Raw genomic sequence first — 16,279 nt, forward strand, 5'->3', positions numbered from 1 at the left:
GCGTTAGCGTTAACGTTGTAGTCTGCGATGACGTCATGGAGTTTCGTCTCTAGATTCTGTCCCACAGACACTTCCTGCCGACACGCGGTGGGCTGCCGGAGCTCTACGTGAGTACGTGTGTCGACATGTGACGAGGTTTTGGATCCAAACAAAGTGAGGTAGTTATCGTTTGATGCATCTGAAGAACTGAGAGGCACCGCTGGACCCAAAACCCGGTTCTGTGTTCTACGTCAGCCGGACTGGGATTAGTTTGTTCCTAATCTGCACCACAGCATCACCTCCAACTCTATCGCCCGACGTCGTCAGATTTGACCGGTTTGTGATATCGTAGAGCAGTGTTTCCCAAAGACTGGGTGGCGGCCCACCGATGGATCTGGAGATTAGTCGTTATAAATATGGTTGTAAATGAGTCGCTACATTCACGATGGTTTGGTCTCTGTGTGTTTTTTAGTAACGCAGAGAAGATGATCTGTGTTTGTGGGGCCGCTGTGTCAGTTCTGCTGGGCTACTGTCGGTTCCATTTACGTCGGAAGTCAGAACTGGAAGTTGCGTCATAACCCCCCCCCCCCCCCGAGGTCAGTAAGTAACAGTGCATGTGCGGTGGCAGCCATTTTAGAATCCAAGTCTGAGTCTGAAGTCCAAGGCGAATTTTCCGGCTTCCGACTACAAATGGAGCGCAACGTGTAGTATCCCACTTCACCATCAGGAGAACGATGCTGCTCACAGTGGAGTCGCGGTGTCGGCTGGTTCGAGGCTCGGACGACTAACGTATACCGACGTGAAAAGTTCGCATTTGGTGTGAACGCAGCACAACGTACGCGGTCGGTGTTTATTCTGATCCAAGACGTGTTTTTACGCTTGTTATCTGAGTGGTTTTCTAACCAGAATCCGACTTCTGAATGAATCTCATGTTGTTCCAGATCTTTCCGTTCCTTGACACATAACATCACATTTAGATGGGATATAGAGGAAAAAAAGAAAAGAAAAACAAACGTATTGAACACAAGTGAAAAAGACGATTGTGTCTTTGAGACGTCGCTCAACACTCGGTGAAGTGAACACAAACTCACCGAATGTTGACGTTACACTTTTCTACTTCACATGCTAACACTTAAAAACTCTTCCTTTGACTCGTCGCCTCCAGAAATTTGACCCGGAAACAGGAAGTGAAACTCAGACGTCAGACCACGAGGCGACGAGGCAAAGAAAAACATCCCTGACTTAATAAAAGGCTCTGACCGAGGGATGGACGACAGAGCGGCTGCGTGAGGTCAGAGGGAGGAAGGCGCCTGAAGAGACGGCACCCCCTACAGGAAGTTGGACGAGTTGTCCCCTACGTCGAACTTGTAGGCCCCGTCGGAGGACAGTGTGGTGGTGGTGGGAGGAACTGCAGGAACAGGTGAGGACACGGCGTCTCCCTGAGAGAACAACAGGCACAGGAAAGACTGTCAGCTGACCTCTTACGGTTGTTTAGAAGAATAGCTACAGGCTGAGAGGACGTGATGATGTCTACGATGTGCATGGAGGAATATTTGGTTAATGCGACGGGACTTCCTCCTGGGGATGAAACTCAGTGTTTGCTCACTGGTTCCTGAACGATCTGAGCGTAAGGCTCAGTGTTCTCAGTGTTCAGTTCTCATGACAAACTTTCTGGATCCTGGTCCTGGTTCCTTTGCAGGACGAGTGGAACGGTTCGGTTTGGTACAGTACGGTATGCTTTGGCACCGTTAGCGTAGCTTCGGGTACGCGGAGTAAAATGGAACACGTTTGTTGTCGTTGTGCGACACAGCCCCGGCCCTGGCCCCGCCTACTAAGTAAAGGTACTGTTCTCAGTCTAAACCCCGGCCTGACCTGGGGCGGTAACCAAACTGAACCAAACTGAACCAAACTGAACCGTGATGGAAACACAGCACAAATGTCTCTACTCTACCTGTGATGTGACAGTCAGCAGGGGGTCGGCCGGAGAGGAGGCGCTGTTGAGCTGCTCTTTCACAGGTTCACTGGCTGCTGCAGGAGGAGGAGCGCTGTACATGACGGGAGCATAGCCCTACACACACACACACACACACACACACACATCATTACAGCTGCTTTCTACAACAGTGAAATCAAAACTACTGTCACTTAACTAGCAAACATGTCTGATATGAAGTCAGGGTTACAGACAGACAGACAGACAGACAGACAGACAGACGACTTTATTAGACGTTCCCTCTGGGAAATTAAATACAGTGATTAAAGGAGAGGACGCCTCTACTTCTAAGCACTAACTACAAACGTAAACATGTTTAGGGGAATCGGCTTTTTATATCCACATGGAACACGTTGAATGCACTGATGAACTCTAAACTGATAACATGACACAACTATTATATATACATATATATATGTATGTATACATGTATATACGTGTATATATATATAACAGTTGTGTCAAGTTATCAGTATATACAAAGACATATATATATATATATATATATATATATGCCTTCTCTAGCGGCACCATTGGGGATGGAGAAACGCTGGTTCTGGTTGGGCTGCTGGAAGACTTGATTACAGACAAGGTCCGCCTTAAACCACGCCGGTCCACCTGGCGCTGCTCTCATCCACCAGTTGCTAGACTGTTGGAGACTTGAAGGTTCCAAACCCTGGTAACCCAAGGGCCTGCTCAGTTCTGTGGGTAGTAACAGTCCCCTGTCTACGGTTCACTGATCCCACGCACGACCTCCCCACTCCACCTCACTTGCTTTGAGATCAAGTGAGTTGTGCAGGTCTCAGAGCAGGAAAATCTTGTTTTCGTGGAGACAACTAAGCAATGTGCTACGTTTGGACAACAATGTCGTTGTGCGCTTGTTTTTGCCGTTGCTGTCGTCGTCAGCTCGTCTTCTTGTGTTTGAAGGTTGTTGGGTCTCCTCGCTTTACAGCTTTATAAATTGACTTTCCCTCGCCGCCCTGGCCTGGTTTGTTCTGTCTCTGTGTTTTTTGGTGTATTTCTGTAGCAGCGTTACAGCACCACATACAGGCGTGGCATGTGTACTACAGGTTTTGGTGTGGATTTCAATGCTGTATAAAAAAGATCGTACAGGGAGAGTTCTCCGCCTTTTTGTTCACGCTGCTACAGTTTCAGGCGGGAACACACGTCTTTCCCCCCCGATGTTCATCAACCAAAAAAAAGGTAAAAGTTGAGGAACATACCATTGGAGCTCCAGGTCCTGGAGGGTACTGGCCTGGTGGAGCGTTCCAGTGTGGGGGCTGGGCAGGGACACCCATGCCGGGGCCCGCAGTAGGGTAGCCCGGGTTGGTGGGAGGGTAGCCGGGGTTTGTGGGAGGGTAGCTGGGGTTGGTGGAAGGGTAGCCGGGGTTGGTGGGAGGGTAGCTGGGGTTATATCCCTGCAGAGATGGACACAACTTAACAGGAAATCTGGTGACCACCTCATTTCCACCAAACGGTAAAGCTCGGTAAATTTTGGTACGTTACACGATTACTTGCCAAAAGTTTTTTATCGTAGCAAAGTAACTGATCCTTCTTTTAATGAGGCTAACACTTCGTAAAGTCCCTGTCGCTGCCGCTGTCCGAATTGTACCAGAAATGGGATTCTGTTCTGCACATGTGCGAAGTGTGGCCACTTCCTGTGCAAACAACTTATGTCGGGTTCAGGGATTTAAGTAAATTAATGTTTTCTTATGTTTTTAGTCATTCATGAAATAACTATTATATATCTTTCGTTTTAGTAGTTACTCAACTACTTCAAAATAAGAGCCACTGTTGTGGCTTATTACTACTTCCTGTGTAAACCTTTTGCCATTACAGTTCTTATTCTTACAAAATAAAATACACGTTTTTTTATGATCTTCTTCATAAAAGAAGATCATATGACCTTAAAAGTTTTTTTTAAGGTCATTTTAGTTTTAGTTGTCACTTCACAACTGTTGTAATACATTAAACAGGAAGTACTTCTAGTAACGGTGACATTAAAAATCAACATTTTAGTGCTTAAATTAAGCATTTTTAAACATTATTAGGACTCATGTGATTGGATGAATGTGGACAAAGACACTCACAGGGGACGGTGGAGGACCGTTCCATTGTCCAGGGCCGGCAGGTGGAGGATGGCCCGCAGGACCCTGAGCAGCGTAACACACACACACACACACAGGAAGAAATACCTCAGGATTAAACATCATCAACTCAGCTATAATATTCTTATTTATATCCAGTGTGTGTGTGTGTGTGTGTGTGTCTGTGTGTGTCTGTGTGTGTACCATGCCAGGACTGGGTCCGTGGTAGTAAACCTGAAACACAGAACAATGTTGCGTTCAGCGAGCGTCAGAAAAATCACAACCACACTCTGTTTGTGAAGAATCAGGTTTTTTGTGCTTTCACAGTGATTCAGTGTGTCCAGTCTGCAACCAGTGCATTTACCCGGCAACAGTGAATACTATTTTCTGATTGGCTGATAGGAGTTAGCCTCAGTCCAGGGGGTTTAGTTACTCTTTAAATATGTGTTTGCTGCTTATACGCACACACGTCTCGGGGTTGTATATTCAAACCCTCTTAAATTCTACACAATGTGCCTTTTTCTGACCAGAAACTCCTCACACCAAAGTCCACAGAGCAAATCAGTGATTTTAACAAGTGCTTTTTAACAAATGTCTTATTTTGTCACTTCAGTGTTTGAAATGCTTTGTTCATAACTCGGCAAACATGTATTTAAAGGATTGCAGACCTGAGCAGGTTAAGCAGGTTCCTGTTTTACTGTCTCTCTGCAGACGTGTCTGTGTCTCTCGGCAGACGTGTCTGTGTCTCTCGGCAGACGTGTCTGTGTCTCTCTGCAGACGTGTCTGTGTCTCTCTCAGACGTGTCTGTGTCTCTCTCAGACGTGTCTGTGTCTCTCTCAGACGTGTCTGTGTCTCTCGGCAGACGTGTCTAGTGTCTCTCTGCAGACGTGTCTAGTGTCTCTCGGCAGACGTGTCTAGTGTCTCTCTGCAGACGTGTCTGTGTCTCTCTCAGACGTGTCTGTGTCTCTCTGCAGACGTGTCTGTGTCTCTCTCAGACGTGTCTGTGTCTCTCGGCAGACGTGTCTAGTGTCTCTCTGCAGACGTGTCTGTGTCTCTCTCAGACGTGTCTGTGTCTCTCGGCAGACGTGTCTAGTGTCTCTCTGCAGACGTGTCTGTGTCTCTCTCAGACGTGTCTGTGTCTCTCTGCAGACGTGTCTGTGTCTCTCTCAGACGTGTCTGTGTCTCTCGGCAGACGTGTCTGTGTCTCTCTGCAGACGTGTCTGTGTCTCTCTCAGATGTGTCTGTGTCTCTCGGCAGACGTGTCTGTGTCTCTCTGCAGACGTGTCTGTGTCTCTCTCAGACGTGTCTGTGTCTCTCTCAGACATGTCTGTGTCTCTCGGCAGACGTGTCTAGTGTCTCTCTGCAGACGTGTCTGTCTCTCTCAGACGTGTCTGTGTCTCTCTGCAGACGTGTCTGTGTCTCTCTCAGACGTGTCTGTGTCTCTCGGCAGACGTGTCTAGTGTCTCTCTGCAAACGTGTCTGTGTCTCTCTCAGACGTGTCTGTGTCTCTCGGCAGACGTGTCTAGTGTCTCTCTGCAGACGTGTCTAGTGTCTCTCGGCAGACGTGTCTAGTGTCTCTCTGCAGACGTGTCTGTGTCTCTCTCAGACGTGTCTGTGTCTCTCGGCAGACGTGTCTGTGTCTCTCTGCAGACGTGTCTGTGTCTCTCTCAGACGTGTCTGTGTCTCTCTGCAGACGTGTCTGTGTCTCTCTCAGACGTGTCTGTGTCTCTCGGCAGACGTGTCTGTGTCTCTCTGCAGACGTGTCTGTGTCTCTCTCAGATGTGTCTGTGTCTCTCGGCAGACGTGTCTGTGTCTCTCTGCAGACGTGTCTGTGTCTCTCTCAGACGTGTCTGTGTCTCTCTCAGATGTGTCTGTGTCTCTCTCAGATGTGTCTGTGTCTCTCGGCAGACGTGTCTGTGTCTCTCTGCAGACGTGTCTGTGTCTCTCTCAGACGTGTCTGTGTCTCTCTCAGACATGTCTGTGTCTCTCGGCAGACGTGTCTAGTGTCTCTCTGCAGACGTGTCTGTCTCTCTCAGACGTGTCTGTGTCTCTCTGCAGACGTGTCTGTGTCTCTCTCAGACGTGTCTGTGTCTCTCGGCAGACGTGTCTAGTGTCTCTCTGCAAACGTGTCTGTGTCTCTCTCAGACGTGTCTGTGTCTCTCGGCAGACGTGTCTAGTGTCTCTCTGCAGACGTGTCTGTGTCTCTCTCAGACGTGTCTGTGTCTCTCTGCAGACGTGTCTGTGTCTCTCTCAGACGTGTCTGTGTCTCTCTCAGACGTGTCTGTGTCTCTCTCAGACATGTCTGTGTCTCTCGGCAGACGTGTCTAGTGTCTCTCTGCAGACGTGTCTGTCTCTCTCAGACGTGTCTGTGTCTCTCTGCAGACGTGTCTGTGTCTCTCTCAGACGTGTCTGTGTCTCTCGGCAGACGTGTCTAGTGTCTCTCTGCAAACGTGTCTGTGTCTCTCTCAGACGTGTCTGTGTCTCTCGGCAGACGTGTCTAGTGTCTCTCTGCAGACGTGTCTAGTGTCTCTCGGCAGACGTGTCTAGTGTCTCTCTGCAGACGTGTCTGTGTCTCTCTCAGACGTGTCTGTGTCTCTCGGCAGACGTGTCTGTGTCTCTCTGCAGACGTGTCTGTGTCTCTCTCAGACGTGTCTGTGTCTCTCTGCAGACGTGTCTGTGTCTCTCTCAGACGTGTCTGTGTCTCTCTCAGACGTGTCTGTGTCTCTCTGCAGACGTGTCTGTGTCTCTCTCAGACGTGTCTGTGTCTCTCGGCAGACGTGTCTGTGTCTCTGCAGACGTGTCTGTGTCTCTCTCAGATGTGTCTGTGTCTCTCGGCAGACGTGTCTGTGTCTCTCTGCAGACGTGTCTGTGTCTCTCTCAGACGTGTCTGTGTCTCTCTCAGACGTGTCTAGTGTCTCTCGGCAGACGTGTCTAGTGTCTCTCTGCAGACGTGTCTGTGTCTCTCTCAGACGTGTCTGTGTCTCTCTGCAGACGTGTCTGTGTCTCTCTCAGACGTGTCTGTGTCTCTCGGCAGACGTGTCTAGTGTCTCTCTGCAGACGTGTCTGTGTCTCTCTCAGACGTGTCTGTGTCTCTCGGCAGACGTGTCTGTGTCTCTCTGCAGACGTGTCTGTGTCTCTCTCAGACGTGTCTGTGTCTCTCGGCAGACGTGTCTAGTGTCTCTCTGCAGACGTGTCTAGTGTCTCTCTGCAGACGTGTCTGTGTCTCTCTCAGACGTGTCTGTGTCTCTCTGCAGACGTGTCTGTGTAACTCTACTGTGTGACCAGGTTCGACTCTGTGAAGACGTGTGAGGTAAAAAAGGTGAAGAGAGTTTTCTGACCGTTCCTGGTTGTCCTGGAGCGCTGTACGGAGGCGAGGGTCCGACGGGGCCGCTGGGAGGAGGATGGACAGCGTCTGGTGTCGTCTGCAGACAAGAAGCACAGATGATAGATAATGAATCACTCAAGTTATTTTACAGCTGAAAATAATAATTATTGTCTCATCTGTTGAAAAAGGTCATTGTTTTAATGTTTAAAATGTAAAACAAACATTTCATGAGACTCCTCTGCTCATTCCTCAGAGACCTGTAGTGGTCTTGGTTCACGATAAAGGATTTGATTCTTCCCTGTTTGCGTAGTTAACATGGCAGTGCTGTGAAAACTCCTTTCTTGTGTTGAAGTCTCTGAAGTCTAAATGTTACACACTGAGCTTGAACGTGAACCACATGATGGTTCATCTGTGTGGGCGTGTCTTACTGTACCTGAAGCGTCGCGGCAGTGGTGGCCTTCTTCTTGAAGATCTTTTTGCGACAGCAGCAGCAGATTCCGGCCGGGATGCCCAGCAGTAAGAGCAGAGCCATGAGCGGGTTCCCGTCTGTGGTCTCATGACGGTCTGCGGTGAGGAAAAAGACAGAGGGTGAGGACCGAGGCTCAAAAGCCCGCTGACGAGAAATCAGATCATGAGCGTTGATTTTAAAGCTTTTCAGAGGAACCCACCCGTCAGGTCCATCTTGGTTATAGACACCTCCCGGCCCTTCCTGTCTTTCAGTAAGTAACGTCCCTCATCGGTGGTGTTCACGGATTTGATCTCCAGCCTCTGACTGTGGGTCTCAACCCGGTTCCAGTAATCTGGGAGGTTTTGGCCCACTGGAGCACCATCATGCACCTGAAGAAGACAAGACCGAGTCGTTGGTAAGCTGCTGCTTGACATTTAATTCTTCCAGGACAGGTTATTAAAAACCATCTCAATCCCTCTGCTGGTTCCCTCGTTCATCTCACCAGCGTCACGTTGGCGCTCTGTCCGGTGAAGATGAGTTCAGCGTCGGCCAGGTCGAGGCCCTCGAGTGGGATGTAGAGACTCTCTCCTGCGACGCACTTCTCAAAGTTCAGTCTGGCTACAGAAGAGACGAGAGGAATGGAGCCAGTGAGTTTACCTAACCACACCAAAGTCCAGAATTCAGAAAACCTGCGGAAGCTAACGATCCACCGCGGCCTCAAACATCAACCTGAGTGACATACACTCACCACACGAGGCAGCATAGAGCAGCAGATCCACACAAGCTTAAAAAGCACATTTCTCAATGGGTTTTGGTGTGGGAGAGTTAGATTTAAAATGTCAGGACAGGATTCTGGAAACTCACTCGTCACAGCCACTTTGATGGTGGAGACCTCTTTATTCCAGAAGTCTCTCTGAACGTATGTCCCCTGGTCCTCATAAGTCACCTGAGACAGACGGATACAAACACATGCCATCACTAACAATTATTTGCATAATCCATGAATCTGTCCATGTTTTAAATGTATTTATTCACATTTCAGAAGCTGAAAACTCAAGACAGCGTCTTTTAAATATTATAAAAAAACTGATTTCATCAATTATCAAATCCCTAGCCATAAACAGGGCAATAAAATCTAGATGAGTAAGTGAAACCAGTTGATTCACTTCAAACAGCAAATAAATAATTCTGAGATTAAAGTCAGAAATTCTGAGATTAAAGTCAGAAATTCTAAGATTAAAATCAGAAATCTGAGATTAAAGTCAGAAATTCTGAGATACAACTCAGAAATTCTGAGATTAAAGTCAGAAATCTGAGATTAAAGTCAGAAATTCTAAAATTAAAGTCAGAAATCTGAGATTAAATTCAAATTCTGAGATTAAAGTCAGACATTCTGAGATTAAAGTCAGAATTTCTGAGATTAAAGTCAGAAATCGGAGATTAAAGTCAGACATTCTGAGATTAAAGTCAGAAATCTGAGATTAAAGTCAGAAATCTGAAATTAAAGTCAAATTCTGAGATTAAAGTCAGAAATCGGAGATTAAAGTCAGACATTCTGAGATTAAAGTCAGAGTCAGACATTCTGAGATTAAAGTCAGAAATCTGAGATTAAAGTCAGAAATTCTAAAATTAAAGTCAGAAATCTGAGATTAAATTCAAATTCTGAGATTAAAGTCAGAAATTCTGAGATTAAAGGTCAGAAATCTGAGATTAAATTCAAATTCTGAGATTAAAGTCAGAAATTCTGAGATTAAAGTCAGAAATCTGAGATTAAAGTCAGACATTCTGAGATTAAAGTCAGAAATTCTAAAATTAAAGTCAGAAATCTGAGATTAAAGTCAGAAATTCTGAGATTAAAGTCAGAAATTCTGAGATAAAGGTCAGAAATTCTGAGATTAAAGTCAGAAATCTGAGATAAAGGTCAGAAATTCTGAGATTAAAGTCAGAAATCTGAGATTCATGCAGTTTTTTGTCTACACATACTGAACCAGTTATATTGAAGTTGTAGAAAATGATACTTCCTGCTTCACAAATCCCCAGTGCAGCGAGATTCAACACAGATCATTGTTTGACACGAGTGCCAGTTAACGCAATACTCGTTTATCAAGCTTCCCGTCTCTCCTGTAAAACCTTCCATTTGTACTCAACGTTCACGAGGCTGGAAAATACTCAACGTCACATAAAGTAGGAACTGAAATATCACAAATGTGTGAGTCGTTCAAGTTTCTAAATACATGCTTTAAACATCTAATAATCAGATAAGTGGATTTGAACAACTACATTAGAACAACATTAGCGGTGGGACTCACGGGATAACCTCACGATACACGACACACGATACCAATAATATCACCACATATTGAGAACCGTGGCCCTAATCCATTCACAGCAGCTCTGCAGACACGTCAGGCGCGCGCATGTGTGTGCGTCCGTGTGTGTGTGTGTTTACCTTTTCGATGAACCATCGTCGGTCAGAGCCCGTGCCAGAGACGCGACCCTTCCTCACCCTGCAGAGACATGGTATCATAGTGTAAGTGTGTGAGTGTCACTCTGCGACTGATGGACATCGACCTTGTCCTTCAGCGGTTTCCTCACCTGCCCATGAGTCTGTCCCAGTACAGGATGGAGTTGTAGGGATCGTCCGCTGGGATGAACTCCAGCTTATCACAGTTCTTGTTCAAGTAGATCTTCAGCTGGCGACCGTGGAATAAACGCTCCTGACCGTGCATCCCATAAGATTCTACAGGCAGAAGAGAAGAACACTGTGACTGTGACCAGAGGCTTCCTTCTTATTTCTTTACAATATTCATTTAAAACCAAGGTTTCCTTCACACAAGGACTTAAGGACTGGGCCACACGGCAGGAAGAAGACCCGGGGATCTGTTAAATTGGTCATAGGTGTGAATGTGAGAGTGAATAGTTGAGGATGAAGCGTAGATGACGAAAAATCCAGAGTTACAGACATTCTAGGTGTATTTTCAGAGAGGAGAGGGTTCCTACAGACAAAACCAAAGAGTCTGCAAGGGTACACAAAGATTCTACAGAATCCAAGTCTCTATTCTATTATTTCCATAATCCATTAATCTGTCCATGTTTTAAATGTATTTATTTACATTTAAGAAGCTGAAAACTCAGGACAGCTTCTTTTAATTATTATAAAAAACTGAAACTGATTTAATCAATTATTAAATTTCTAGCCCTAAACATGGCAATAAAATCTAGATGAGTAAGTGAAACCAGTGATTCAAGTTTAAAGTCAGAAATTCTGAGATTATAGTCAGAAATTCTGAGATTAAAGTCAGAAATCTGAGATTAAAATCAGAACTGAGATTAAAGTCAGAAATTCTGAGATTAAAGTCAGAAATTCGGAGATTATAGTCAGAAATTCTGAGACTAAAGTCAGAAATCTGAGATTAAAGTCAGAAATTCTGAGATTAAAGTCAGAAATTCTGAGATTAAAGTCAGAAATTCGGAGATTAAAGTCAGAAATCTGAGATTAAAGTCAGAAATTGATGACGATGATGATGATGATGATGACACTCACCCACATGTAGAGCAGCAGCCAGCAGGATCACAACGGTCCACATCATCTGCAGACACACGGAGAGTGTTAGTATAATATCTGTAATCTGAACAAGGCCAACCCTAATGGTGCGTTCCATTTGTAGAGTGAACTTGGAATTTCCAACTCGGAAACTCGGAATAGCCTCAGCAACCACGGCAGGGGATCGCCAACACACAACCACTGCTACGTTTAATGACAATCGTCACCTCGACAAAAAACTAGAGAGTTGAAATGTCGGGGGGGCGGGGCTTGTGGGATTTTCACATGTATCTGTGAATTACATTTTGTCTTTGAAGTTGTTACACATTCAAATAAACATCCTAAAGACACAGATGAAGATCATGCACTCTGCTGGATAATCTGCGGGTTACTGCAGCTGTTTCTGCTGCTGCTGTTACTGCTGCTGCTGTTTCTGCTGCTGTTTCTGCTGCTGTTTCTGCTGCTGTTACTGCTGCTCCTGTTACTGCTGCTGTTTCTGCTGCTGTTACTGCTGCTGCTGTTAGGGTTATTTTGTGTATCCATTAGCAATAGTAGCTGGTACCAGGTCCTTTTTTGCCGTCACAGGAAGAGGCGTGAGCGCGACGTCCGACACAAGAAACAAGCAGTGGAAAAATCGACCTAAGCCGTGCCGTGCCGAGGCGAGCTGGGACCATAGGTGTCAACGGGTCTTTAGGCTGATTTTTCCGATTTCCTTTTATTCAGTGAAAACCTCCTGTGGTTGTGAATCATCAGAGACACATTGTGTTCTTCTCTTTCTCCTCTGACGCTGACCTCTCTCACTAAAGGCCAGTGATAAAGTGCGACGTTCAAACACTCACACACGCGACACTCGTGTGATAAGCGATAACCCCGCGTGACGTCTCACTGACGACTCTGTTCGATTCCTGCACAGCAGAATCCGACTCACTCTAGATAACCGAGTGACAAAGTATATTCAAACATAACATGTTTGTCTTCGGTGACCTTTAGTGACCTCAACCCAACACTTAGCAAACGTATTGAGCTGGAAGTTAAGTCGGTGCCTTATATGTTATGATTGTTGTCAGCAGTCTGTGAATAAAGTACAAGAATGTGACCAGAAAATGACTTTGGTAGAAGTTGAAGTCACTTTTTTATAATGTAGTAAAAGTCTTAAAGTTTATGACATTTACTGTACGACTGTCATTTTCTGGTGAAAATGTTCTAAAGTATTAAAAAAGTGAGGCGTTAGGATTGAGCTACGGTGGCTCAGCGGTAGGTAGCTCGTACAGCTGAAACAACGGCTCGATGAATCGGTTATGAATCGATTACTAAATGAATCGTCAACTATTCTGATCATCGATTTGTCAGTTTTTGATGTTTTTTTAGCTTCTTAAGTGTTGAATATTTTCTGGTTTCTGGACAAAAAAACAAGACATTTGAGAACATCATCCGTTCACAAGACTGATCAACATTTTTCTGGACCAAGCGATTCCTCGATTAATGGAGAAAATAACCGACAGACGATGTCGATGGAATGCATTCTAAAATTGGAGCCAAAGAAAAGTTCCTGGTTTATTCATAATTAAGTTCTACTTTAATCATTGTAATGATATTATTTAATAGTTGTTATTTTTATTATTTCATTGTCCTGGAACAAGTGAGTCTCAGCGCGTTTGCACCTGTCTGCATTTCAGCTGCTCCTTTTCTATTCTGAGACAGCGCCGGGAGCTTAATTTAGCAGAACTGCACCAATAACGTTACACAAACCACTCTATAAATGCACGAGTGTTCACACACGCAGCAACTCATCAACTCATCAACGAGCTCATACCAATGACAGCAAGTCCAGTGGCAATATTTCTTGGTTAAGAAACATTTTCACCAAGAGAATGTGGAAATTTGAATCCCTCTAACCTGGCGTGTCATGGAATATTAATGTTTAAAATATAATGAATGTAACTACATTAATGCACTTTCAATGTTAAATGATATTAATTCAAACTCATACACTCAAAATATATATACTGTACAGCCTAGAACCACGTCAGACCGTTTGGGTAAATGCCAAATTGTGTAACAGAGGGCGCTGTGAATGCAGCTCAGCCTGCGTCCATGTCAGGTTCGTTCATCAGAAGAAGAAAAGTGATGTTACGCTGTTTTTCAGAGACAATGAAGTGAATGTGAATTTAAGTGTTATTGTTGTTCTGTTTTCAATTATTCTGAGGTTATTTTTTGCTGATATTCTGGGTTATTCTGTAAATTAGGCCAAAATGAGCTTTGAGCTTTGGTCTATTCCTTTTTCGGTCCTTGATTTTGATTCTTTCATACAATGAAGAACACATAATGAATGAATGAATGAATGAATGAATGAATGAATGAATGAATTTCATATTGACAAAGTAAAGCCTGAGGAGGTCTGTGCAGAGGACACAGGAAATGGCATGTGTTACAAGTTACTTTAGGTTTTGTAAGTGATTTCACGAGCATGAAAGAAAAATACTCCTCCCTCCATGACTTGGCAGGTGATCAAGTGCAATGCCCGGAACCTCCCAACCTTCGTATTTTTCTGACAGAGCCTGAAAGCATCACCGGCTCCCTGACCAGCAGAGGGAGGGGGAGGAGCAGGAGGTTACCCTGATGGTATGTCAGATACACAGAAGAAACAAAAGGGGCAGGAACAGAGCAGCATGGCCACTGGTGCAGACCTCTGTGTGCATGTTTGTATTTAGTTGTCCTCATGGAGACCAAAACCTGGTCCTAATAAAGCAGAACCTCATTGTTGAGGATCTGGTTAAATGAAGGGCTGAGATGTTTTGTGTCCGCACATGTGTTTATACGTATCCACTTTTTCAGTTTAGTTGTTTTTTTTTACCTCTTTAGGACCAAAGCCTGGTTCTAATGACACAGACGTAGTAGCTTTAGTGGTTAGGGTACAGGGTTAGGAAATGTCTTATGTCCACAAGTTCAGTGTGTTCCAGTTGAAGTCAGAGGTCAGAATTTCCAAGTTACTTGTCAGAAGTTTCCTTCTGGAAAACTTCTTTAAAATCAGAGTTCCGACTCACATTTATATAGGAAAGGAAAGGAAAGCAACTTTATTGTCATCATACTGGTATTGTACAACGAGATGTCGAGGTCAGATGGAGGGTTGATCAGAGAGCCGCTGCGACTGAGCGCGCCGCCACAAGGGACCAACCTGACCGAATGTAACTAACATTCTAACATGTTTTGATGGTGGGAGGAAACTGGAGAGCCCAGGGGAAACCCACGCAGACATGGGGAGAACATGCAAACTCCACACAGAAAGGTCCCAGACCAGGAATTGAACCCAGCACCTTCTTGCTGTGAGGCAACAGTGCTAACCACCACTACTAACCACTGCGCCACCATGCCGCCAATATATAGTTAATCACTTGTACACATTGTACTGTTGCTATGCAAAATATCGTATGGAGTGTCGTTCGTGATTGGTATTGCTAACAATGTGTTCCAGTTACAGTCGGAATATCCGAGTTTGAGGGGGCATTTCCTATGTTGCTACACTGTCTGCATGTGCTAACTAACCGGAGCGTTGTCATCGACTGCTAATGTGGTGCGTTCCAGTTACAGTCGAAATATCCGAGTTTGAGGCAGCATTTCCTATGTTGCTACCTATGCTATTTGAATGTGTAAAATAGCGTGTATAGCGCTGCTATCTGCTATCGCTATCAATGACTAATGGTGCTTTCCGCTATTGGTCGAAAGTCGGAATTTCCAAGTTCCAGTCGGAGCAAACTCACATACCCCGACAAAGAATTCAAATTGTTACATTAAGTCGTAAACATAGAACTGTCTAATGATATTTTATCCTTAAATATGCTAAGCTGTTAACATGTACAAAAATACCATACCGTGTAGATTATTGATTATTATTGCTAACAATAGCTAGCTAGCCGAAGACACATTTGCCTATGAAGTTCGTAACTACAACGCCCCTAAGAGCGGCGTGCGCGCGCGCACACGCGTTAACGTTTACAAAAAAAGGTCTAGCGCGCGCAGCAGTGGTATGGAGGGCGTCTCCTCGTCGTTACTCATTCACACCGGAGGAAAAAAAACAAATAAACAAACATTCACTTCAACTTAAACCGAGTCCAAACGGTGTGTTTGATTTTCCACAGTAAACGTAAACGTTTACAGTCAAAACCTGCGTTAAAATCAAAGCTGAATCCTTAATTAATTACGTAAAAACCGCACCCCGCTCCCCACCCACCACCACACCCCCCGCGGCGAGGTCTTCGATCCCGCTCACTCACCTTCTCTGCGGACGGTCCGTGTGTGCAGGGGCTCGGCGTCTGGTTCGGTCCGTGGGTTCCGAGCTCTGTTGTGGGTTAGTGTGTCAGTGAAGGCACCACCGCTGCGTCTCCACAAATATCCACAGAGGAAGCGAAGGACGACGACGCCTTCAGGGACTGTCGGAAATCTGAGCGATACTGCTTCTGTAAACATTAGAGTCAGGAGTTGGTTTTTCAAATATTAGATATATCGATATCGATTATACGGAAGAGCATTAGGGCCATATGTTAAAAAAAAAAAAAAAAAAAGTTTGAAAGAAATTAGAAGAAAATATACAACAGCATGAATTCTGAGATTAGAATAGATTTTTTACTTTAAAAATATTTTGTCACGTGTGGCCCTAATACTCTTCCATACGATTGTTATCGCAGTAAATGTCCAATAATTTTAATAAAAAGGGTAAATATGTTTAAAAACAGAGAACCATTTATTAGCAAAAATCTGTGAGCATTAACGTTATAATGATATTAATCATTATAATGACCTCCGGCAAATCAAATCAAACATCACATATGTTTGATTTGAGTTTCTGTCCTATGAGCAGGTGTTTGAGTTAAAAAAGCCCGTAATAATAAACAGGTGTAAAGTGACC

The 16,279-nt window shown here is 44.8% G+C and overlaps 1 protein-coding gene across 1 annotated transcript; it reads right to left on the reverse strand.

The window, feature by feature from the left end:
- Positions 1-382: 382 nt before the first annotated feature.
- LOC131466645 (cleavage and polyadenylation specificity factor subunit 6-like) lies at positions 383-15,748 on the reverse strand. The gene is made up of 14 exons (XM_058640040.1): positions 15,648-15,748; positions 11,377-11,422; positions 10,428-10,572; positions 10,282-10,339; positions 8,697-8,778; positions 8,335-8,450; positions 8,053-8,221; positions 7,818-7,948; positions 7,398-7,481; positions 4,264-4,293; positions 4,063-4,125; positions 3,196-3,390; positions 1,931-2,047; positions 383-1,418 (listed from the first exon to the last, which is right to left on the reverse strand). Exons 2-14 carry the CDS (start codon positions 11,420-11,422, stop codon positions 1,308-1,310), a joined length of 1,347 nt encoding a protein of 448 aa, XP_058496023.1. The 5' UTR covers positions 15,648-15,748; the 3' UTR covers positions 383-1,307.
- Between the last annotated feature and the right edge of the window lie 531 nt (positions 15,749-16,279).

This window comes from Solea solea, chromosome 10 (assembly GCF_958295425.1).
Source record: "Solea solea chromosome 10, fSolSol10.1, whole genome shotgun sequence".
Lineage (NCBI taxonomy): Eukaryota > Metazoa > Chordata > Actinopteri > Pleuronectiformes > Soleidae > Solea > Solea solea.

What these genes read in the sequence shown, in the direction of transcription:
- LOC131466645 (XM_058640040.1), bottom strand. Translation starts at nt 11,422, where the DNA reads ATGATGTGGACCGTTGTGATCCTGCTGGCTGCTGCTCTACATGTGG. An exon ending in GACGATGGTTCATCGAAAAG is followed by an intron (nt 8,779 to 10,281) that starts GTAAACACACAC and finishes CGTCTGTCTCAG; the next exon opens with GTGACTTATGAGGACCAGGG. An exon ending in ACGGACCCAGTCCTGGCATG is followed by an intron (nt 4,126 to 4,263) that starts GTACACACACAG and finishes TACGCTGCTCAG; the next exon opens with GGTCCTGCGGGCCATCCTCC.